The 24,408-nt window shown below is 39.2% G+C and overlaps 2 protein-coding genes across 2 annotated transcripts in view; both read left to right on the top strand.

The window, feature by feature from the left end:
- The window catches only part of NUP107 (nucleoporin 107), a 32,008-nt gene extending 19,466 nt beyond the window's left edge, over nucleotides 1-12,542 (top strand). Inside the window, exons 14-28 of the mRNA XM_055807636.1 lie at nucleotides 875-951; nucleotides 1,490-1,549; nucleotides 2,972-3,117; nucleotides 3,223-3,271; nucleotides 4,432-4,501; nucleotides 4,951-5,069; nucleotides 6,603-6,641; nucleotides 6,990-7,140; nucleotides 8,150-8,256; nucleotides 9,260-9,362; nucleotides 9,541-9,701; nucleotides 9,887-10,012; nucleotides 10,716-10,829; nucleotides 11,107-11,274; nucleotides 12,213-12,542. Coding sequence (XP_055663611.1) covers nucleotides 875-951; nucleotides 1,490-1,549; nucleotides 2,972-3,117; nucleotides 3,223-3,271; nucleotides 4,432-4,501; nucleotides 4,951-5,069; nucleotides 6,603-6,641; nucleotides 6,990-7,140; nucleotides 8,150-8,256; nucleotides 9,260-9,362; nucleotides 9,541-9,701; nucleotides 9,887-10,012; nucleotides 10,716-10,829; nucleotides 11,107-11,274; nucleotides 12,213-12,320 — 1,598 coding nt within the window. The 3' untranslated portion in view covers nucleotides 12,321-12,542. The remainder of the gene's footprint in view (nucleotides 1-874; nucleotides 952-1,489; nucleotides 1,550-2,971; nucleotides 3,118-3,222; nucleotides 3,272-4,431; nucleotides 4,502-4,950; nucleotides 5,070-6,602; nucleotides 6,642-6,989; nucleotides 7,141-8,149; nucleotides 8,257-9,259; nucleotides 9,363-9,540; nucleotides 9,702-9,886; nucleotides 10,013-10,715; nucleotides 10,830-11,106; nucleotides 11,275-12,212) is intronic.
- Nucleotides 12,543-13,264: 722 nt separating this feature from the next.
- SLC35E3 (solute carrier family 35 member E3) lies at nucleotides 13,265-19,789 on the top strand. Its single transcript, XM_013303006.3, has 5 exons — nucleotides 13,265-13,780; nucleotides 13,916-14,026; nucleotides 15,641-15,799; nucleotides 16,739-16,821; nucleotides 17,293-19,789. Exons 1-5 carry the CDS (start codon nucleotides 13,391-13,393, stop codon nucleotides 17,477-17,479), a joined length of 930 nt encoding a protein of 309 aa, XP_013158460.2. The 5' UTR covers nucleotides 13,265-13,390; the 3' UTR covers nucleotides 17,480-19,789.
- Nucleotides 19,790-24,408: the final 4,619 nt, after the last annotated feature.

Raw genomic sequence — 24,408 nt, 5'->3', positions numbered from 1 at the left:
AGATCTTCTCCACCTCCATATAATATTTCAGTCCGTATATTCTCAACATCTGACTTCCACCACCTAGCAAACACTTTGTTGCTTACAGACTCAAAGTTGGACTCTATATCCAGCTTCAGAAAGGTAGAATAGGACTGGAGTTCAGCAAATGTAAATGCAGGAAAACTACATGCTTTTAAAATATTTGAAAATATTTCTTCTTAGTTCTGGGGTTCCTTGCGCGTGGTCCTATTTATAACACAGTACTTTTCTTTATGCTTAGGGCATTGCAGGTTTTAGCAAAGAATTTAAGAACATGTGGAAGTGTTGTACGTAGCCAGGTCTGGAGGGTTTAATGCTTTCCTACTTTTCAAATCCTGGTAGCCTGTTACTTTTATCTGCATGCTTCACCAGTCCTTGCCTTGTTTTGAGTGTACCTACCTAGCCTGCTCTTAGGTGGGTTTTAATTCCATGCTGCATGCCCTCAGGCAGGTGTGTACAGAACAGCAGCACTGAAGTAGTGACGTTTTTTAAAAGTTTGTATTCCTTAAGATACAAAATTCCTTTTCTCCTTGTGTTTTCCAAATGTAAACATTGTAGATGTGTTATGGTCAAAAACATTATTTCCTTCAAAGCTAGATAGCAGCTAAGCTTTCAAAATATTGTAACTTTAAGATGTGCATTTACTGAACTTCCCAGAAAAGCCACCTTGTGGTCCAGTCAAAAGCATCAAAATGCTTTGGGAAGAATTCCAAAGAGATTGAAATTGGGTTTAATAATAGCGAATAGGCTTTCTCTTGTTACTGGTTTCTCTCATTTTTCAATAGCACTTCTTTTTGGTTGTCTCCCCACCCACCTCTTTTTTTTTTTTTTTTTTTTTTTCCCTTGCATATAGGAAAAGAGCTGGAGCCTGTTCAAGGAAATCCATACAGGTGCATTTGGAAAATAAGTTGTTGGCGTATGGCTGAAGAGGTGAGATAATGCTGATTTGCTTGATATTGATATAGAAATCTGAACTTTTCCAAACTCTGTAATGTGAAATTAAGTTAACCTACTGGCTCTGTTTGCTGCTTATAGGATTTGCAATTAATGTTTCTAAGAGGACTTCTGAAATAACGTATTTATGTCTTGCAGTGAGAAATCTACATAATCAGCACTAATTCTTAGGCCTCGGAAGTGTCTGGCTTTTTTTTATTTGGTTGAAAGTGAAACTGCTGACACTAACTTTGACTTTCATCTTGACTTAATTGAATGGGAAAAGAAAAATGTTGCTTTCTTTCCAGGTCAATATAATTTTTTTCTGGTAAGTTACAAGGGGGTGCCAGTGAAGGGAAAATCACTTGCTATTCCTGTGTTGGCTCCTGATAATGTCCTGTGATTTTTCCAGCTTTTCTTGGAAACTGTTAGATGCAACATTTTCTAATAGATTAATCTCTAATAAAATATAAAGTGACTAGAAAACTTACATGCTTTGTAATTAAAAGTTATAATTTTTTACTGATTATTTTAGGAGCAGTTTAATAGATATGAGAGAGCAATCTATGCAGCGCTGAGTGGAAACCTCAAACAGGTATGCCAAGCCTCCTAGTTAAGTGGTGTTTGGTAGCTGTGCATTTTCTCATATGTGACAGTGATATAATCAGAAATACTGCAATTACTGGACATTGTGCTTTTAAAGATCTAGTAAGCAGGGCAATAGCAAACATTGCTGTTTTAGTAGACGTGTTCCTTGTAGGATTTACGTGCCTTAATTAAATACGCAGTAGATTTTTCTTAATGTTATTCCTGCTGACTTTCAGTACAAACAGTTCTAATGTTGTTGGTTTACTTCTTTTCTAGTTTATTATTATTTAAGAGCTTATATAGCTCTTGTATTCCTGCTTATGCAGCATAGTCTTATGGATGAGTTGCTCTATCCAAAGATTGTTCTGTACACAAATTTCATTATCGATAGGTTTTCTACTGTAAACTTCACAAAAATATACTTTTATCTTTAAGTAGTTCTCTCTTTTTATTACTTTTAATCCTCCAGATGTTTTTGCACTCTCCCATTCCTAATTGATTTAAATGTATTTATTTATTTATTTTTAAGAACAGTGAGCAACACTGCAAACTATCATAAAAATTTTCTTGCTGTTACAGTAATCAGTGGTAAGCTCCTACTTCAGGAGCTTGATTCCTCTCTCCCACCCCCATCTTGGTATGATGTAGTAGAAATAAAGATAATGCAGAAAATAAAAAGAAGGGGAATAGGGAATGTTTTCAGGTTTTATTCATTGAAATTTAAAATCACTTATTTTACAAGAAAAAAAGCATTGTAAAATTATACAGACTTCTAGAACAGAAGATGCTTACCTTCTTGTGACATCACAGAGACATTTAATGAAATGAAGCTTCAGTAATTTCAGTAAAATTCTGTAAATTCAAAATTACTGTAAGAGAGAAGTGTCATGAAATGCAGTGTTTTCTCTGGAACTTGTCTCAGGGTTTCACTGCTGAAAGAGCCTAGCAAGATTCAGAGAAGAACTGGATATAAAATACTTCATATCACCACAGCGGCAGTACTTTTTCTCCTACCCTTCATCACTCGCTACTGCACCAAGACTTGTGCAACCATGACATAAACTAGTAAAGCCAAGTGAACCCGCTGAAAAGTGATTGGGCAGAAAAGTGGATAGTCTTCATCTGGACTGGTTTCCTGAGGTTGTACACAAGAGGGGGGAGTGATGCTGCCTCTGGAAGGAGGATAGGACAATTTGTATTGACTACCTTTGATATAAAATAATCAAGGAACTAGAGCATTATTCAGTGAAAGGACTTTTTTCGTATCCTGCTTTGATAAAGGAAAGGCTGCTGTTGAAGATAGTTGTTAGTCTGCTTTGGTGCCCAGAAATATGATCGTAAATTGCTGTTGCTCTGTTCAGATTCTGATAGTTCTCCATCACTTACAAATTTTGTGGTGTTTTGTGTTTGTTTTTTTTTTAATATGTAGCTTCTTCCAGTTTGTGATACATGGGAAGATACTGTTTGGGCATATTTCAGAGTCATGGTGGACACTCTTGTTGAGCAGGAAATCCGAACTTCAGTAATAACTGCAGAGGAGATGGAAGAGCTGCCTAGAGATTATTTAGAAACAAAGTAAGTTTTAAGTGAAATTATGTTTCTGCACTCAACAAAGTATCCTGTATAGTCTGTTTGGAATATTCAAGGTAACGTATTTTGCCTTTTCTTTCCTATTTGAAGCTGGACCTCTGAAAAAGTTTTTGAAGAGCTTCAGGCAACAGACAAAAAGGTACAAAATAATTACAGTGTTTCTCCTCACTGTTTACCATTTTTAACTATTCACTAGGTTCTACTTTTACTACACTATTTAATGAAATGCTCAAATATGCACAGTGACCAATTTATTTTAGGTTTTCTATGTCTGTAATGTAATTTCTCCATTCAAATAGATGTTTCTATATGCTGCCACCTTTTAATGATGAGAAAGATACAGGTTTTGTCTTTCCCCATATCTGCCAAACTAGCTGAGTGTGCTAAAGAAACAACTGACTGTAAAGTGTTGTCAGACTTACAAAGCAGTCAGAGTAAATCAGCTATTTACAGTTTGATAAAATGTGTAAAGATTGATGACATACCATTTTCTTTATAGGAGGTTTCAGTTTTCCTTATGGGAGGTTTGTGTGCATATTTCAAAACGTTTGAAAAATTTGAAGACATATTTCAAAATTATAAAGCATGTTCGCTTAAACAGAGTGTGTTTCTTTGTTACTTTTAACACCCAGGATACTTACTTCATTTAAGATGGCATCTATAACGTATCTTAATTTTGTAAAGATTAAATTGAAACTATGCTTACTTTTGTTCGATGGAAGACATCTAGCATTTATCACATAGCTAAGACGAAGGCATGTTGAAAGACAGCTTGCAGATTGATGTGGTCAGCCCAGCCGCCTTCGCCTGCCTAGTGCAATCGTCACCATATAGCAACTTTACAGGTGGCATTTGAATTATATTTCATGCATTAATTCCTCTACTGGGGGGAAAAAAAAATTCTTCCTCCTCCACTAAGTTTCACAGGCCTTTTCTTTTCTTTAAGGATTTATACACATGACACATGGTTGCTGCTTCTGTGACTTTGTAGATCTATTCTCTGTAACTTTGTTAGTTATTTTCCCCTTCAGAGCAAAATGCCCTTAGTCTTGGATCTATTCCATGAAAGTATTAACTGCACAGATCTATAGCGTAGTTCTTTCTTTCAGTTTGTCAATATTCTTGTAATTTGACATTGAGATAGCAAGTACCTTTTCTTCTGCTGTTCATGCAGAATACTCTGAAATAGGATAGCTTTTTTTCCCTAAGGAACCTTTGCTTTATTTATAAGTTTGCTTTCTTTACACATTAGGCTATAAGATTTTATTCAAAATTTGAACTTTCTTTTTCTCTCCCCAGAGGGTTATAGAGGAGAATCAAGAACACTATCATGTGATTCAGAAATTCATTATACTGGGAGATGTGGATGGTGAGCTTTTCTCAAAGTGATTTTTTTTAAATGTCAACTGACTACATTATTTCTAGTGACCTTTCCAGAAACTTATATGTGAGTGGATTTTAGAAACACACAGTAGGCAAACCCCACCTAAAAGCTAAGCTGCTGCTTTCATCAAGAACTGTAGGGACTTTCTGCAGTTTGACATACACGGTAGTTTTCAAAGAAATCATGAAATCATGGTAATGTGTCAGAATGTATGAGAGACTATTGCCATAACTTTTTTCTGAGAAATGACAAAATATATACAGTAATTGCTTAAGCCAAACAGCTAAATCTTTCTAAAACTGTTGCTGTTCTGTTTTATTGGGGTTTTGAGGTTAAATTTGATTTGTTGAATGAATGCATAATTTCAAAATATTTCTTAGGTGCTTTTTTCCCCCGTGATACGGCTAATACTGACATTTCCTTGGTGGCTATAGGTTTAATGGAAGAATTTAGCAGATGGCTTTCCAAAGACAGAAGTGTGCTCCCAGGACACCTCCTTCGTTTCATGACACATCTTATTCTGTTTTTCCGCACTTTGGGCCTGCAGACTAAGGTAAGTTCACTTGTATTTGATTTCTTGTCACAGCAATATATAGTCTAAATTAGAAATGCTTGTGTGTGCATATATAAGCTAAATGCAGCGGTGGTACCGGGCTGATGAGGAGCTGCATGCTTAAACAGTGTATTTGTTGCTCTTGGAGCCTAAATAACAACAGTCAAAATTAGAAAAGAGCATCATCCTCTTCCCCTCCAGTTCAGCTTGAAAATTATCTTTCAAGGGTGACTCATTCTACTCACAAGCTCTTTACTGAGAAGGACCTGACTCAAACTTCAATGTAAGGCTGATTCATAGCAGCCAGGGTGCTTTGGATATAACCCGATCTTACACAGAGTGTTTGGAATTGTACCTACTGCTGTAAGCTCATAAATGTTTTTGCAGATGGGTCACAGTCACATAGCTGTAATTACTCTTTTCTGAGGCAATCACAAGTAATTAGCTCTCCTTTTCTACTGTTTTAAAATTTAGAAGTGCTTATGTATCAAATATGTTTCTGAGTGTAACCTATTTTGGCAGAAGACAAATGTATTGTTTTCATTAGATGATTTAAATATGGCTGAGTTATGTTTTTTCATGCCTCTAATCATTACTCCATGTTGAAATTTATTTTGAAGTCAGTTAACATTTAGCTAATTAAGAGGAACTTGTGTGTGTGTATACATATGCATTTTTTTTAGCCAGACTCAAAACTTAATGGGGCAGGTCTTTAAGCTAACGTATGGTAGAACTAGTCATTAGAATATGTTTATAGAGAGGGGACAAAAAAGGTGCAGTTTCCTACATAAATTCCATAGTAGGATTATAAATACCTGGTGATTACTGCCTCTACAATTTTGGAGTACATGAATTTACTTGAAGATTACTTAGTAAACCCTCAGCAGACCTCAGAGGGAAGAGGCAGTTAGGATGTCTTTTATGATGTTCCTTATTTGATGTTTGAGTACAATTCATATAGGTACATGCTTAGGTAAAGATCTCTAATTTTGTTTACACATATAAAACTAAAATGATAGTTCTTCACAGTAATACTTGAATCTTAGCTAAAGCAGTCTCAGGTGCTGACTATATGTTGATTGTTTAGTATAGGCTATTACAGATGAGCCAGGTGATGTTTCTACTCTGTACACGGGAGCTTTAGATAATTTTCTATAAATCAATAGTCCATGTAGCACACTGCAGTCGTCATATGTTCCACTTTTATTTATTAATTAAAAAAATAAGGAAAATATTTGAAAAAACATTTTAAAAGTAACTTTACAGTTACTCTGAAAACTATTATTACCCAGTTGCTGACATAGAAAATCCTTGGAACACTAAATCTTTGAATCAGAAGACCTTTTTTTAAAAAAAATAATTTTCTGAGAGAAAGTTCTTCCAGCTGAGCCTGTTTGAATATGTAGATTACTGAAGCAGGGATAAGCAAATAACCTTGTGTCTCTAATAGTGGTAGCCTGTAAAGTATCTTTCTTTTTGCTTTTTTGCCACATTATCTGACTTAAAATTGAATTTATATTTGTTTGCAATAAGGAGGAAGTTTCAGTTGAAGTCCTAAAGACCTACATTCAGGTAAGCTTTCAAAAATATAGTTTGCTTTCTCTATTAATTTAGACATAAAGGAGGAAGAAAAGGACAGTTAAGGTTACAGGATGGAAAGAGCTACAACGCAGTTAATGCTCTCAAGAGATACATGGAAGCTTGCCTAATGTGCAGAATTTCTGTCAGCAGCGCTTAAGTAAGAGACAGTTTTATTGATCCTTGTTTAGAAGCTGAGAAGTGGAATCTTCCTACATCAGAGCAAAATAATCTGAAATTTGTTAAGCATTTGTTTTAACTTACAACTTGTTCTTATGTGTTTTATGGAATATACATAGGAATATAGTATGTTTCTTTAAACATTTGCTTCTTATTCTGCAGCGGATGATATCTGAGAAGCACACAGATTTAATAGCGTTTTATGTTAGCCATTTGCCCCCAGAGCTAGCTGTTGCTCAGTATGCTTTGTTTCTCGAAGATGTTACTGAAAGTGATCAACGTCACCACTGCCTTGAATTAGCAAAAGATGCAGGTGAGATATGTTGATTTTATATCCTGGGTTATTTTGCCTTTCAGTAGATCTTAATGCAAGACCTAGCTATGAAGGTTATATTGTTTCCTTCCTGTGTCTCTTTACTTTTTGATTAAATAAAACTAATTTGCTGATCACTTCTTCAAGCAGGTATATTGTGGGTTTTAACTGACCTGGGATTGCAGTTCTTTTTCTGATAAACTAAGCATCACTTTTGCTTCTGGATTATGTCTAAACACAGCAAGAAGTAAATGCCACCTGCCTGTCTCAAATACATGCTCTGAAGCTTGACATGATTGTATTATTACTGAAAAGTAATTCTAAAAATACATACCTATTCATGGTTTTAGGAAGGTTATGAGTATCTTAATTTTTTTGTCCTATTTATAGTGCTTTTTCTTAGCCATGGTGGGTTGTTTGCATGAATTGTAAGTTTCCTTCCAGGCCTGTACATCAAACCAAAAGGGAGTGTAGTCAGGCAGCACACTATCCATTGTTTGACAATGTCTTTGTGCCACTCAAAATTCACAAAGCAATAGATTTACTGCAGACTTCAGTGTCTAACTTTTCTCAATCGTTTTTAGTAATTTTCTTTTAAAAACTAAGGGTGAGGTTTCAAAAATAAAACATCCTGCTTAAGCATCTGTAAAAGGACTATTCTGAGCTTTTCCTGGTACGTTCCTTTCAAATCTTAGTCTTGCCATCACAGTTGTAGGAATCAGTGCTATCAGCAAATACATCTGTGTTCCCAGCACAGACAGGAGAACTTGTTAGTTGTCTTACTCTTTTTCCAATGTTTAAGTTCCCTGTCACCTCAGATATCATTATTCTGAAATACCTGCAAGAAATTAGGTCTCTCAAAAGCTTTTAATTTACTCTGACAATGAGTGTAGACAGACTGATAAGAATTACTAGTAATAAGGAATAAGATCAACAGCTGGAGTCTGAAATTCGTTTTGTGGCAAGTTTGAATTTATGATCACTCTTACGTAGTTCTCTCTTAACCCAGGTTTGGATGTTGCAACCATAACAAAAACTGTTGTTGAAAACATCCGCAAGAAGGATGCTGGTGAATTCAGTCACCATGACCATATGTTAGATACAGGCACAACGGAGGTGAGTGTATTTCGTAGGGCAGATACTCCAGTTTGCAATCAACTACAGAGTCTTTTACCATCTATGATCCATATTTATCTTTCAACAATAGTGGAAATTGCCTTGAAAAAGCTTGAGGGAAATACTCTTTCTATGTGACCAAGTGAGGAGTTGAATCACGTGTAGAAACAGAAGTTACGAACTGATCTTGATCTTCTGGGCTGTGGTATATGTTGCTCAGCAGCATGTCTGTATGCAAACAATAAGTGAAGATAAAGTCCATGAAATGACTAGAACAAGATGTGTGGCAGCTGAGATTAGGATACTGTAGCTTCTAAGAATTATGGGGATTAATACTTTGGATCTCAGATATACCTTATCACACGCTCAAGTGACATATTCTAGCTACAACAGATGCTGCCTTTACTGACTGTTTACTTGTCATCACTACTGAGAGTTGATCAGTTGGATCCAACTCGGTACTTAAGTGACAGTGAGGTACTGTTAATAGCTTGCATTCAAAGTACTGTTTAGAAAGCACCTGATAGCTGGCAAATTTGTGGCTTTTTTTTTTTTTTTTCCTGTTCAGTACAAAGTTTAAGCTGTCTAAGCCAAACAGGTAGTTTATCTAACACAAGAATTGGAAAACCATGGTTGCAGGCTGATGGCACCCATGAAGATTATAGCAAAGGCTTCATAAACCATGTTTGTACACTGCATTCCTATTACAGTTTGAGGAAGATGCATGGTAATCCAGAAACATTTTTGAGAGCTGATGTTCATCCATTGGTCTGAATATCTTGGGAATACTTAGAAATGGATTTTTTAATTACTCTAGATTGCAGACTGTTGTCTAAGCTTTTGATATTGAAGTTGTGAATAAAGCAAAGCAATCCTTGTTAGTATGTCATAATGCTATCCAAAGATCCCTAGAGACTTGGTGTATTTCATTGACCAGATTTAATGTGTCTAGTATCAGTTGTATGCTGGAAGTTTTAGTAAATCTATATGTTGTTTTTTACAGGTGGATCGACTGAAAATAGATGTAATTGACTGGCTTGTATTTGATCCTGCACAGAGGGCAGAAGCACTTAAACAAAGCAATGCAATCATGAGGAAGTTCTTGGGTACTAAACTTCACAAATATTGTAGACTTTTACAAATGTTGGTTTTGATCTCATTGGCTCTTGGCACTACATTTAATATAACTTTGAATCTATTTATTAAAAAGCATGGGTATGCCAGTTTTTAAAAATCAAGTATGGAGATTGCAAAGCTGTTGATACTCAGTTCGCATTCTCATAGCATCCAAGAAACATGAAGCTGCAAAAGATGTGTTTGTGAAGATTCCCCAAGACTCTATAGCAGAAATATATAACCAATGGGAAGAACAGGGAATGGATGCTCCACTTCCAGCTGAAGATGACAATGCTATACGGGAACATTTATGTATTCGGGCATATTTGGTGAGTTTCAAATATGCTGTATTCCAAGTTATTACTTAGAAATAATGGTGGCTTTGCCTTGGTGATGAAACTTTAAGCTTTGTCCATTTGGTGTAAATTCTGATTCCTGGATGCACTATAGCTGTGCGTTTAAGGACATCTATGTGAGTCAAAAATGTCCAAACACTATTTCCAATGCAATCCAGGAAGCCCATGAAACCTTTAATGAATGGTTCAAACACATGAACTCAGCTCCGCAGAAGCCTTCTTTGTTACCACAAGCAACTTTCACTGAAAAAGTGGCCCATGAACATAAAGAAAAGAAGTATGAGGTAGGTAAAAGTTCAAGTTATTTACTATAGACTTTCACATTCTTGCTTAGGAGGCAGTCTTAGCTTAATGGAAGTGTAGAAGACTGCTAATTTGTATTGCTTAAGAACTCTTCTAAATTATTCTATTTTTATGCTGAGGGAGTATGAGACAGTAGAATAGTTAATGCCACTGCAAAATAAATTACACTGGTTTTTTTATATGGCTCAGCTTTACAGATTAACATTGCAACATAATAGTAAATACTCATTATAATGTGTTGATTGTTAATATTGTTAATAAATCTGAGTACTTGATTTTGCTATTAACTCTTTATTCTTGTATTTGTCACATTTTTTCTAAAAGATGCTGCCATTTTGTTCATTTTGCAAAAAGAACTTTTGGCATGTCTGGCCGGTATAATGTACAATGTACTGTATTCAATTAATACAAGTATTTGTTTTATAAGCATGGCAGAATAAGTTGTTTAAAATTATCTTCCTGTAGTGGCTTTGCTTCTGAATAACCTGTCTGGCTCTGGACAGAGAATTAAGCAAGGATGAAAATAGCTGTTAGCAGCAGGCTTTTAAGTTCTAGCCATTGGCAGAAGATTCTCATTTGAATTGGAGCTGCACTGGCTATTGCATGATAGGTGAAGAGTCTGTGTTAAAATAGCCTTGGAAATTATCCTGTTCTGCAGTAGTTTATTTTTTCTTTCTTTGCCAGATGGATTATGGTATTTGGAAAGGTCTCTTGGATGCTCTTACAGCTGATGTGAAAGAGAAAATGTACAATGTGTTGCTGTTTGTTGATGGAGGATGGATGGTTGATGTCAGAGAGGTAAAATGAAATTTTATATCATGGGGCAGACCACAAAGCACAGATTGTACCCAGCTGTACCTTTTTAGTTTGATACGCCTTTTTAATTCACTCTGGCCTTGTTGTGACCAGTTACAGATTGCTCCCCCTTCCGTTACCATATAAATCAGGTCTGACAGTCCAGTCTAGGCTGGTTAGTCCAGTTTTTTGCCTCTGATGCTACTAATTATGTGGTTACAGTAAGTTGCCTTTTAAAGTAGATGTTCATAATACTAATACGTTATTTTGCTATGGTAAGGATGCTGAGGATGACCCTGAACGAACACACCAGATGATTCTGCTGCGAAAGCTGTGTCTGCCAATGATGTGCTTTTTGCTACACACAGTGTTACATAGTACTGGACAGTATCAGGAGTGCCTCCGCCTGGCTGACATGGTTGCTTCTGAGCGACACAAGCTTTATACGGTGAGTTAGTGAGAGCTGCAGGCAGTTTAACTTCCATTTAAAAGCTCTGTGGGTTGACTGTGGAAAAAGCTTCTATATAGAGAGGAGGATGCCATATGTTCCTTAACATCATAAGTTTCTTTATCTCTTCCTGTTCGTTGCAATGGTAAAGGTTTCCTTGTATGCTGATTTAAGGAATCAGAGTTAACTTTGAAACACTGAAGAAGATGCCAGTGTTTTGACAAGCAGTTCTTCTGAGCAGTCCGGTTACTAATTTTTGGATGGGAACTATTGAATTGAAATCAGTTTAACAGTTGGAGTTGATGATCTTAAAGGTCTTTTCCAACATGAACAATTCTGTGATTCCAAGTTGGGCTGTAGAACTGCAATTGATTTTTTTTAATTCCATTACCTTTCAGAACATCGTATAAGCAGGTTTTGTTTTGGACCATTTGGTTTACCCCTAACCTCCTTTCACTCCAAAAGCCTGAAAAATAGCCCCAAAAAACATTGTAACTTTAAAAAAAAAACCTCAAACCCAACAAAAAAACCCCAAACCTAACCCACAACACTGCTCCCCCTGAAAAAAAAAAACCCAACCAAGGATTAGAAATCTGAAAAGAGACATCAAGGCTTAGAAAAATACTGTGATGCATTTGCCTGGATTGGCTTGAGATCTTTGCCAGGAATAGCACGAAAATGAAACTTGGCTGTTTACCACTAATCTCTGTAGTAGTTATGAGACACGGAGCTATCTTGAGACTGCCTTCACATTTTGGATACTGCTGCTAGCTTCCAGTCCTTTATTAAACGTCATTCTGAAATGTCTGATGTTCACATTGTCTTAGAAAGAAAGAAAGAAACATTAGTAATCTAACCACCATTTACTTTGATATCAGTGATGTTCCTTGGAAATAAATACAACTTCAGTGTGTGAGGGTGGATTTTTTTGTTCTTAGGTATTTTCAAAAGAAGAACTCCGAAAGCTTCTGCAGAAGCTGAGGGAATCTTCTCTGATGCTTCTGGACCAGGATCTTGATCCTTTGGGATATGAAATTCAGTCATAGGATTTCATGTGGATACTTGCAGAATCTTACAAACATGGACATTCTGGTTGTAAAAAAAGATCAAAACCATGACTTGGACAAACTGTTCTGATCTTTGGGGGGGAAAAAACTCAACCCCTCAGATTTCGATTGCAATTTGAAAAATTCAGACCAACTTCAGAGACAATATTTGTAATACAACCTTTTAATTTTTTTTTTAATAAAAGTGCTTCACAAACAGAACGTGCTTCTTCATTCTAATCTAAAATGTCATTGCACAACTGTGGTGTTTGTATGAACTTCCTTAATGACTGCTACATGCAAGAGTGCTGGCTGTAGACTAGAAACATCACTTGGCAGGAGCAGAATGCGCAAGGGTGCAGTGGAAAGTGAGAGTGCAGGAAGCTGTACGTGGAAAGCAGGGGAGAAGAAAGCAGACGAAGGGGGCTGGAGGAAAGGAACATCAGAGGAAGAGGGAAAGCAAAGGGCTACTGCCAGCTGGGAGAGAAGGGCTGGCTTGCGTCAGGGCTTGTGCTGTTGTCACCTACGTTATGTAGTTGGCAAAACGCTGCTGTAATCCTGAGGCGGTGCAAAGGTGGTTATACCTGGGAGCTCCCAAGTCGGGATTGTTACCGTTTATTCGCAAACCTTGTTCTGGCCCGGTTACACGTGCAAACGCGCAGTGAGCGGCCCGACCCGGGGCGCGATGCGCGCCGCGCCCGTGCTGCCGGCAGCGCCCGGCCCGGCCGCCCGGAGCCCCTTCGGAGCGCTTCGGGCAGGAGCCGCTTCTGCCCGCGGCGGGGCAGCCGGGGGGTGGTCGGGGGGGTCCTGCCCACCGGCGTGGGTGCGCTCGGCGACCGCTGCCCGGCTGCCGTGAGGAGCGCGGCGGCTGAGGGCGGGCAGGGGCGCTGGGAGCGGCGGCTCCGCCCGCGGGGCTGTGCCGGAGCGGGCGGGGCCACCGGAAAGCGCGAGCCCACGTGTCCCGGCGGGGCGGGGGCAGGCGGCGGCGGCCCGGCCGGTGCGCTGGCGGCCGGCGGGGCTGCCTGGGGCGGGGGTGCCTGGGCCGCTGCTGCCCGGCCCCGCGGGACGCCATGGGCTGGCTGCCGACGCAGGGCCGGCTGGCGGCGGGGCTGCTGGTGAACCTGGCCGCCTCCATCTGCATCGTCTTCCTGAACAAGTGGCTGTACGTGCGGCTGGGCTTCCCCAACCTCAGCCTCACGCTGGTGCACTTCGCCATCACCTGGCTCGGTCTCTACCTGTGCCAGGCGCTCGGCGCCTTCTCCCCCAAGAGCCTACAGCCCGCCCAGGTGCTGCCGCTGGCCCTCAGCTTCTGCGGCTTCGTCGTCTTCACCAACCTCTCCCTGCAGAGCAACACCATCGGTACCTACCAGCTGGCAAAGGCCATGACCACGCCGGTCATCGTGGTCATCCAGAGCCTGGCTTACGGCAAGACCTTCCCTCTCCGGATCAAGCTCACGCTGGTGAGCGGGCGGCGGGGCTGAGGGGAGCGGGGAGGGGGCGGGGCTCGGCCGTCGCCTCAGGCCGGGCGGGCGGGGAGGGGAGGGCGGGAGGCGACGGTGGCGGTCCGGCCTAAAACCGCCTGTCCCCCTCGTTAGGTCCCCATCACGCTGGGCGTCTTCCTCAACTCCTACTACGACGTGAAGTTCAGCGTCCTCGGGATGGCGTTCGCCACGCTGGGTGTCCTGGTGACCTCCCTCTACCAAGTGGTGGGTAATGGCGGGGGGAGAGGGGGAGGAGAGGGCGGGAGCCTCGTGTTGGTTGGTCTTCAGGCCGCTGTCCCTTGGTTAGGTCACCTTTAAACAGCATCCTGCCTGCCAGGAAGCCCTCCTTAATTATTTGTAAAAGAAAAAAATAATAAAAAAAAATCAGCAAACTGTGATAATTCACCACAACCCCTGCTAAATTGTTTAAGGAATTGATCGTCCTTGCTGCTAGGATTTGGGGTGTCATCTTTAATGTGCCGTGAGCGTATTTTCAAGGGTTGAAGATTGCTTTATTGCTAAAACTCCGCTTTTCTGGAAAGCCCAGATGATCTCCATGCTGAAGTGAGGGCCTTGCCTCTGAGCCTTTCCCTGGAAAGGCCGTTTTCCAGTAGCTGAGGTTGGCAGGGGCCTCTGGAGATCATCTGGGCCAACCTCCCTGCGCGAGCAGGTGTCTTTGAGCTATTTACCCTTTCTTCTATTTCCACTCTACACAGTCTAAGGTGTTTCTGTAGAGGGTGTGTTAATATATATGCACAATATAACTTTTATGGCTGCTTATGGTTGAAAAAATAGCTATGTCCAAGGACTGCCTTAGCCCCTTCTGCTGCAATGTTCTACTAACAGCTCACTACCGCCTGTAAAAGCCTCCTGATGTAAAGTCCCCTCATGTTGATGTGATAGTCATCATCATCAATTTAAATGTAAATTGCTCTGTAACAGGTGTATTGTGCCTCCAAAAGAAGTGAGGCTCTTTGACCTGTAGTGTGCAAGATCATAAATAATGGTCTTCTGTCCTGTTTTGACACAGGAGGAGGAGGAGAGAGGTGCCGCATAACTTTAAATGACAGGGTTTGTTTTGGAGAAATTTTAGTAGCTGAGTGAAATTATTCTGTATTTCTAAAAAATACTTAGCAAGTTTATATGCTGGAATCCTTGTTACTAATTAACATGATTTTATGAAGTATGTAAGTGTCATTCTTCAGTATAATACGAAGATGCATCTTTTTAGCTATTAACATCTGTCTTCATAACCATAGATAACTAATGTTTCTTAAAGTATGCTACATTGAAAATCCAAGTTACAGTCAATTATACTCAATCCTGAAGTGAAATCCAGTAAATTTGGAATAAACCAGCAAAAGACAGACAAATGTTTACTGGTTTTGTTAGCTTGTGTGTGGAAGAAAATGAGGAGAAAGGAGCAAAAGGAGATCTCTGCTTAGGCGAAGGCACTCTGCTTCATCATAGACAGGATCTGGAATTTGTCTTGAGAATAGAAGGGACCTAGCATTTTCTTCCCAGCTCTGCTACTTTTTTTGTTCTTCCTCAAGTATAATACTTGACCCCCAGGCTATGGGAAAAGGAAGGTTTAGGCACTCAGGGTTTTTTCATTGACCCTGCATGTGATTTTCTCCTTACGTGGCTTGTGTGCTTGCAAGAGACAAATGCATGGGCCTCCAGTTAGGCAAAGGTATACGATGATGCTCAACAGTCTGTTTGTGTAGTGTTGTCCCCATGAGATTCCCTCTTTGTTAGGAGCCAGTTCGCTTTTCTCAAGTTTTCAATTTATGGGGTTTTTTTCCTCACAAGTTTAACAGCTTTCTCTTTTGCTTTTAGTGGGTAGGAGCTAAGCAGCATGAGTTGCAGGTAAACTCTATGCAGTTGCTGTACTATCAGGCGCCGATGTCCTCAGCTATGTTGTTGTTCATCATACCCTTCTTTGAGCCAGTCTTTGGAGAAGGGGGAATATTTGGGCCCTGGACACTTTCTGCTGTGGTAAGGCTTTTATTGACTTTATTTTAATTTAAATAATGATCATTGATTTAGTTAAACTTGTATTAAGATCTGTTTCGTGGTGAAACAGGTTTTTGTGCAGTCATCGACTGTAATGAGGTGAGAGGGGCGTGTGTAAGAAAGAACCCTTGTTGCGTCTGCCCCACTTCCTCTTAGAGGAGTCTGTTGTCAATTGATTTACCTCCTTATTCTAGTTTCTGTTTAGAGGGCATCTGAACAACAGGAAAATCTGACAAAAATCGAGAAGCTTCCCCTAGTGTATTAAATTAAAAATATGTTAAGTGCCCTAGTTCCAGCTCTTACTGTTCAACTCAGAAAAGGGATAAGCATGCTCACTCTTGACACTCTCAGCTCCTCTTCTGCGGAAGGATGCCAACATTGGTTGCCCTCTAGAATTGCTAGTTTATTATCACTAAGAAGGCTGTAATTTCTCTCTTTATCCTTCTGTCCAAAAAAGAGCCAGAGGCATATTCTTACCACTGCTGATTTTGCCGCTCAGTGATGGGTCATTTCTTGTAGTGCTGCAGTTTATGAACGGGATAGCAACTATTCTCAATAATAAAACTGGATATTTTTACAAAATAGTTTGTGTTATGAACATAAATAAGACATTGTCTCAAAGGTAAAGATTACAACTTCTGTGTATGAGTAGCCAGATTTTCCATATCACTCTTGAATGTTTACTGATGGTAAAGGAGAAAAGGCTTGTGGTTGTATCAGTATGTATTTATGGACGTCGTACCCTGAGCTACTTATACATATCACCAGTGTCTGTACTGATTTGAAGCTGTTTCTATTTTTGTTCTCCATATGTTTTTTGTGCCTGATATTTTGCATTTGAAAGGAAACTAAATAACCTGGAACATATCTACAAATGGCCAAAAGCATGTCAGATTACTGACTGTGTCCATTAATCCACAGATAATGGTACTGCTGTCTGGAATAATAGCCTTTATGGTAAACTTGTCCATTTACTGGATCATTGGAAATACATCACCTGTCACGTATCCTTTGTAGCATTAGCTGTTTCTCCTGTTTCCAGATGAATTATGTCAGCATTCATTTGGGCTGATTTACTGTGGGAAAATTGTTTGGTAACCTGCCTGCTTTATCTTAAATGATGAAGTTGGAAAAGCCTGTTCCTATTGTAGTTTATTTTGGTTTTTTGTTTGGGCATTGTGTAGATAATGGTGGCTAACTTACTGACCTGACCTTCTTACCTACAAATAATATTTACCCACGCTTCGGCCACCTTGAGGAAGTGGTGGCGTGTCAGTCAGTTTGTAGTGTATGATGGGTGAAAGACTTTAGGTGGAGGTTAATTCTCATAGCCGCAGAGATGCAGAAAAGTTGAATTAGTTGAAGTCAACGTGACGTACCATTGCATGCTTTGGATGTAATTAATGAAGTTCCCAAGTGTTTGTTTTTACAAAAAATAATACTGAAAATTGCTGTTATCCTTAACAGAGGTCTAGGTATAACATGTTTGGACATTTCAAGTTCTGCATCACTCTCCTGGGAGGGTGCCTCTTATTTAAGGATCCACTGTCAGTTAATCAAGGCCTTGGGATTCTGTGCACATTGTTGGGCATTTTAGCTTACACCCACTTCAAGCTTAGTGAGCAGGAAAGCAGTAAAAGTAAATTGGTTCAGCGTCCATAAAGCAAGAGTTTCTGGAGATTAATAATATTGTGAAGGAAAGCAAGTACTTAAATATGCATTGATTCTGGAATGCACAAAATCGCCTTGTTCATTTAGATCTGTGGGTTTAGTTTAACCACCAGGATATTTATTCTGTAACTAAACCAAACAGACTGAATTATGTAAAATGGTGGGGGTTTGCCATCTCAGTCCGTCCGATCATTTTCATTGAGTTAAACTGGTAACTTAAAAGAGAGGAAGACACACTTCAAATTGCTGTGGAAGGTATACTGAAATAATTACATTTTTTGGATACCAAATGAGATCATGATGGCTACAGTTACCATGCAGAGAGAGAAAAAGATAAAGAATCCTGTCTCTGTGATTGTGCCAGCATTGCTGTTGTGAGGAAACTTGGAGGCACTTTTATGCAGATGTTCGGGTATGTAGTGATGCTTCCTCCTTTTTGTCTGATGAATGATGAAGAGGAAACATACATCATTCAGTAGTTTTAAAAAGGGCCACCAAGTTCATTTCTATTTCTTGTATGCCTTCTTGTGTTTGGCTTCAACACACAGATAGATTTGGGCTGAAGAAAGTACATGAAGATGGAGAGAGATGAGAAGGAGACACTGGAAAACTTGAAGCCACAGGCCAAGCTATAGAAAAGTAGCAATTCAGATCTAAACAATTCACCTTAAACTTTTATTTTGGTCCATCAGGGCATTAATGAAATCATTCATGTTTTAGAGAATTCTGTTATTGCTTTATAATTTTCTCTAATGCCAAAACAAAGGCTTTACATGAGATCTTGTAAATACTCCTGAGCCTAATAAAATCTCTGTTTTTTGTGGTAATAACCAAATATTTTGCAGCCCTTGCACGCAGACACCCATGTTAAAAATAGTTTTTGAGAAACCTTTGGAAAGGTCACCATCTGTAATGGATGTGAAGGTTGCCCAGTTCTCTCTCCTGCCTTCAGCTCCACCTCCGTCACTCCAGCACCTTTCCCCGAGTTACCTTCGGTGGGATCTACAGATTTGTCTGTTCTCGTCGTTCCAGAGCAAGGCCCAGGGGCTGTCTGAGCAGTGCTGGGTAGGCAGCATTTATTTCTTCAACAGACGGTCCCTGGAAATGTGTCAGAGTGACTGAAGAGCACGAGGTGGGACCTGCTTCTGCTCTTTCAGGAATGCTTTGAAAATTATTTTATGACAGTATCAAGCACCGTTTTTGACAACATGGAAGGAAGAAATTGAGTGCTGTTCTATTTAAAAAAAGAAAGAAAAAATAACTGCTTTCAGTAAATCTGGTGAGAACGTATGTTCACTAGATTTGCAGGGTTAGAATTTATTTGCAATGTCTTAATCCTTACATTTTGGGGTTCATTTTATCTTCATCTACCTCTAGCAGATTTGAAGAGGGGAATTATGTGAACAAAACCAGGTATTTAAGTTTTACAGCCACCGGCAGAAATTATATTAGTTCCTCCAAGCGTTTTACAATATAGGTAACAAGTCTTTGTGTAGGAAACAATGCAAATCTTCTCAAGCTTGTAAATTATTTATTCTGTTACAGAGTTCTTGATTTAAGAAAAAGTTATTTCTTTGTGTAACCTAAGTTTACAACATAACACTCTATATAATTTCAGAGTTAGAAATACCTGAATAATTTTACATCTTTACCAGCTGTTTCTTGGACATTATACTGATCCAAGGATAATTTTTTGTATACGTTTTTATAAGTCTATATAATTAGTTTTAAAATACAGCCTGGACTACTGAAAGATATGTTGAGACAATCTATCTCTGGATGCATATCTTTCAGTACGACACTGAGAAAGCCATTTGCATTAATTTGTGCTGTGCACAAGTTCTACTAAAATGTAGATAGACTGCAAAGACTTAGTTAGAAAAGAAGAATTGAATTAGAAGCCTGTGTAACAACAGTATTTGGGATGAGACAGATGTAAATGTTTATAAAGTCCTGGAATGAACAAAACAACCATGTCTGAAAATACAAGACTCCTTCAGGAGAGAAGCAGATCTGCAAGAGAAAGTTAACAGTGTCATTAAAACAATACATTATAAATACAGTCTGTTGCTGGAGTGTGTAAGTCGTGGAGGTCACTTAGGTGACGTGATTTTTTTTCATATGTTCGAGAACTCTCCTTTGAGATTTGCCTGTTGTATCTGACAAAGTATCTTGAACTTGTCATATGGTTCAAAATATTAAATTCAAGAGGCTTGTGTAATCATGAGATAAATAGATATTTGTATGTATTGTTTCTTTGAATACCATGTATAGGGTGAGAATAAATTTTTAATCACCTGACTGATACCTGCTTATTGCAGGGGAGAACAGTTGTTCGTGACTTTTTTCGTCTTCTGCTTGGATTGCTTAGACTTTAGGGGTCTAGGTGTGTATAAGACAAAATGGTGCTACTTGGATTTCTGTCTATATAAATATTTCAAGGAGTTCGCATGTTTTGGGGCTGAACTCATGACACAAATGAGGGAACTTAAATCCTAAGGTAAAATTGGAGTCTTATAAAAATCAGTGGTACTTACCTGGTGGGAAACTTGCTTATTCTAGTTTTTACTACATCCCTTTAATATTTTTTTCCTGCTAATTATGTGTATTTCGTTCAGTTTTGGCTTTCCTGAAAGAGAAATGAGAGAGTGGACATCTTTAATAATATGTAGTCATCACCCTCTGTGTTGCCGTTGCAATTGGAGATTTACTGTACAAACCCAGGTGTTTACTTTTTGCTTTTCATTTTACTTCATATTCTACATATGACTAAACCATGGTAACAAGATGGACCTTGGTCCCTTTCTGCCTTCAAGTGTTTTGCTGCTTATGTTTGCATTCTTTACTTTTAAAAGCTACCATTCATGTAGTTCTGGTGGAAAAGCTAGCGTATATACCAGGGTGCCATTTGAAAATTAGACCAGGTCCATATTACTCTGGTTAAAATGAGTGACTGGTGGAAAGTTCTCTCTGCTAGCCTTGTATCTCAAAGCACTAGAACAACATACACAAGGTTTTCTCATTTTTCCCAAAGGGAGTATACCTTCACTTATGAGATAATCAGTTCAAAGCTTTGTGTTACCGTTAACTCTGGTAACTCAGCACTCATTTGACAGATTTTGCATCTGGTTTTGTACAATTTGCTAAGTTCTTGCAGGCTCTGGGGGCACTGTGCCAGAAGAGTTTTCCTGTTGATGGGTGAAGAGCTACTTTCTCAGGCCTGAGGCTAAAGGAGGGTGGTTTGCTGCTGTGACATGTATGAAAAGGAGGTTTGTCTTGCAGGAAGCCCTACCTTCAGGACAGAGCTGCAGTTCAGCAGGAACGTGTCCTCTCTTGGTCTCATTTTGCAAAATGAATGCCCTGTGATGGCCCAGGGCTGAAGCAACATTAAAGCCTTGTTTGGGCTACCAGTAGTCTTTGTTAAACTTATTTTAAAATACTAGTGGCAGTCAGTGGTGGTTAAGCATTAAGGTCAAAATCTCATTTTTGTAATGTCTTATATAATAGGAGCTTCAGAAAGGTGTTTTATAACATGTTGGAGTACAGCTAATGTCTAGCCCATGTCTAGTTTGTCACATCTGCAAAATCTATCAAAAAATGATGGATTTCATAACTGGCTGTATGTATTTATACAGTTGAGCTGCTGATAAGGGGCTTGCTCTTGAGCAACACTGTGCTACTGAGCACTTGGCATACTGTTAATGTATTTAGCAATGATCTAGAAATATCTAGCCTGAAATTTGCCAGCGTGCTTAGGAAAGGAAAAAGAAGGCTTACTGATAAGTGAGCGAGCTTTTTATCTTCTTGCTTGTAACAAGTGTGAGGCAGAATTTCAAGGGAATTTGGAGAGCAGGCCTTAGTGTGTCCCTCAAATCACCTTTCAAAATAAGATTTTTTTTCTCCCAAGGTCTCTTGTTTTACTCCAAGTGACATAGCTGATGTCTTGGGTGGATTTTAAAAGCAGTGGAGTCTGGATTGCAGACTTACAGGTGTTTGCTGGTGTTTTGGGGTTTTTTTCCCTCTTAAAATTTTATGTTGGGTACGCACAGCCCAGCTTCCCTGTTTAATGAGAAAACAAAAAAGAAAGGAATGTTGACTAAATGAAAGGTGGACTGGGTATATAGTGAAGATACGTTTAGTTTTGCACAGCAGTTTCACTCTTCCAACTGTAAAGATGCAGCTCTATGTTTCTCTAGTGTTACAATCATGTAGCTGCACAAAAGCACTGGCTTTCTGCTTCATACCAATTCACTCTCTTCCTGCTGGTGTGCTCTTTCTGATTGCAGTCTCAGCCTTCCATTTGACAGCTCAGTTGCTGCAAAGATGATTGGGATGTCAGTCGCAGAAGGTTAAGAACATGAAGTGAAAAACTATCAGCAGGAGCTGATATAATTTTGGATAATGAGAAATCCTATTCTAAGACACAGAGATATCTAACCAAAAAGACCTGTGCTGAGCAGCAGGGAGATGTGTGGGTTTATCTCCAGGAGGGTACTGCAAAGAACCCAAGAGCTGAATTGTATGAATTCCCACTATGCTGCAGTAGCTGACAAACTTAGTTTAAACTAGATTTCACTAATATAAAAATCCAAAATCTAAATGCCATGCAAAAAAAATAAATAGCTGTATTCAGACAGTATAAAATCTTTGCCAGACTCGTCCCACAGTGATGGTTAACCTTCCTGAGAGAAGGCAGCTATTGTTCCGCCTCCCCTTCACCCACTGATTCTGGGCTTCGTGAAGGAGCTTTTGTGTTCCTGAAAGCTGGTCTGCTTTTTTTCAACTGTATCAGTTGGTCCAAGGAAAACATATCACCTCTCCCTACAGAGCTTGTCTCGCTGAAGTTGCTCTTCTGCTTTCACCTAACTGACTTGGATCGTGCTCCTGTCTTCCTCCAGTAGCTGAAGGGTCTAAGAGACCCCGGGGTGTAGAACATACTCCATTGCCGCGTGTAACGGCAGTGTCCAGTCAGTCCTGCTGTAGAGGATCCCACCCAGACCAAAGGGTTACAGTTACAGTCTGCAGTATAACAAGAACTAAAGAAAGGGGAAATGAGATCCCCTTTTCATTGTTTTGGTTGCAAGGCAGTTACTAATGCTTTCAAATTTTAGTCTTTTGTCATTTCCCTTTAGTAGGTGCATAAGAAAGCTCCTTTTCCTGTTGTAGGCTGCCCTTTCTGTATAAAGTATAATTATGCCATATTTTAGGGAATTCTGCAATTGAGACAGAAATTGTATTCACTGCTCGTGTAAATATATTGACCTCACAAAAAAAGTGTTGCTTTTTTTTCACTTAGGGACCCTTGATTGCCATTGCAGTCCAGAAAAAAACCTAATTGCTCAAAATACAGGAGTCGTCAGGTTAACTTGAATTAAAAGGTAATTTGTGAGCTCAGGAATTGCATGTGCCTTCCCAGCTACACTAGCTTAGTAACTGACAGGCACAATATGCTGCCTTTAAAATGGGAAGGCAGGAACAGACATGGACAGATTAAATGTAATAAAAGTAAATTACATATTTAAAAGCAAGTAGTGGGGATGATCCAAAGGTTGCCTGAGGATTAGCATTGCAAAGATATATTCTGATTTGTTAGTGGCTTCACTGGAATATGAATACAAGCCTTTCATTTGAAAGCACATGGTTATATTTAAGGAGCTCCAAGAAGTCCAGCGTGGTCGTGTGGGTAACTAGCATGTGCAGGCTAGCAGTGTTGTCGGAAAAGGATTATTTTTAGAACCATAGATGGCTGTGTTGCATCCAGGAAGTGCAGGGAGGAGATCTCTGGTTGAAGCACAGCATAAGAAAGTAGTTTTTAATGACCTTGGCACAGAAAACTGTTGTATTTTTTTTTACTTTCTTACAAAACAGAGTCTGAAAAGCAAAGTTGTTTAAAGGAGCTGCGTTCTGATCTGGCAGAGCATGTAGAGTTAGCATGGCTTCTGGGACCAAAGAACAGAGGTGGCTGTGATTTAAAAAAAAAAGTGAGACTGGATTAAGAGAAAATGAGAGGAGTGTACAGCACCATATACATCTAGGCAGGTTTTAAAATATAAGGTATAAGTTTAGATGCTTATCTCCACGATTAGGCATCTGAATAGCTGGGCCAGATTTGTCAGTGTGAACTTCTTCCATTTCAATTATATTTAATGGAGAATGGCATGTGCTCAACATTTCCAGAAATGAAACTGCATAGTTGACAAGTTTGACATTTTGTTTGGTCTCCAACCAAATGTCATATGCTGTTTAACAAAGAAACTGAGCCCTTGTTCTGCTTCCTTACTCTGTGGTGTTTTTAATCCTCCTTACTCTGCAGAAAAATAAATAATTTGCACACTTATTTTCTGTTGCATAACTAGAGTGACTGAATCGGTTTTGTTTTACAATACACTAGAGTTGCATATAAAAAACTTCTAAGATCTTGGAATTTTTCTACATGTACACATGTTGATTCCACTCAGGTTTCTGTCTTAGAGCTGAATAGAAAAAGCCACTCATATTACACAGCATCAACTGTTGTGAAATAAAGCGCCTCTCCAGGGAGTGGAAAGGCAATGTTAGGGTCTTCTGGGATCCAAAGTGGTATACTTGTTAAATACATTTCTTGTGTTGGTTAGTCAAAACTGATTTTCTATTTGTTAATCCAGTCGAGAGGAGAAACTGACTGTGGTGGTCATATGTCCTTCAGGCAGTTATGACACATTTTGAAAACACATGATCTCACTCTTCTGAGTGGTGAGATGATATTCTGATCAGGATTAACAATGTACCAATGTTTTTAGCTAGTATTATTCCCCAGAGAGCCACTTCAGCTTTTTTTGAGGTGCAGTTTGCATTAAGACTTTGGTCTACAGGTAGAAAAAAAAGGAGACATGTAATAGATACATGTTTCCCAAAGAAAGCCCAAGCAAAACTCTTCCATA

This window comes from Falco peregrinus, chromosome 6, assembly GCF_023634155.1.
Source record: "Falco peregrinus isolate bFalPer1 chromosome 6, bFalPer1.pri, whole genome shotgun sequence".
NCBI classification, from domain to species: Eukaryota; Metazoa; Chordata; class Aves; order Falconiformes; family Falconidae; genus Falco; species Falco peregrinus.
Note: the sequence above shows the minus strand (reverse complement) of the source record. Positions and strands in the feature narration are given on the sequence as shown.

What these genes read in the sequence shown, in the direction of transcription:
- SLC35E3 (XM_013303006.3), top strand. Translation starts at nt 13,391, where the DNA reads ATGGGCTGGCTGCCGACGCAGGGCCGGCTGGCGGCGGGGCTGCTGGTG. An exon ending in TCCGGATCAAGCTCACGCTG is followed by an intron (nt 13,781 to 13,915) that starts GTGAGCGGGCGG and finishes CCCCCTCGTTAG; the next exon opens with GTCCCCATCACGCTGGGCGT. An exon ending in TGACCTCCCTCTACCAAGTG is followed by an intron (nt 14,027 to 15,640) that starts GTGGGTAATGGC and finishes TTTTGCTTTTAG; the next exon opens with TGGGTAGGAGCTAAGCAGCA.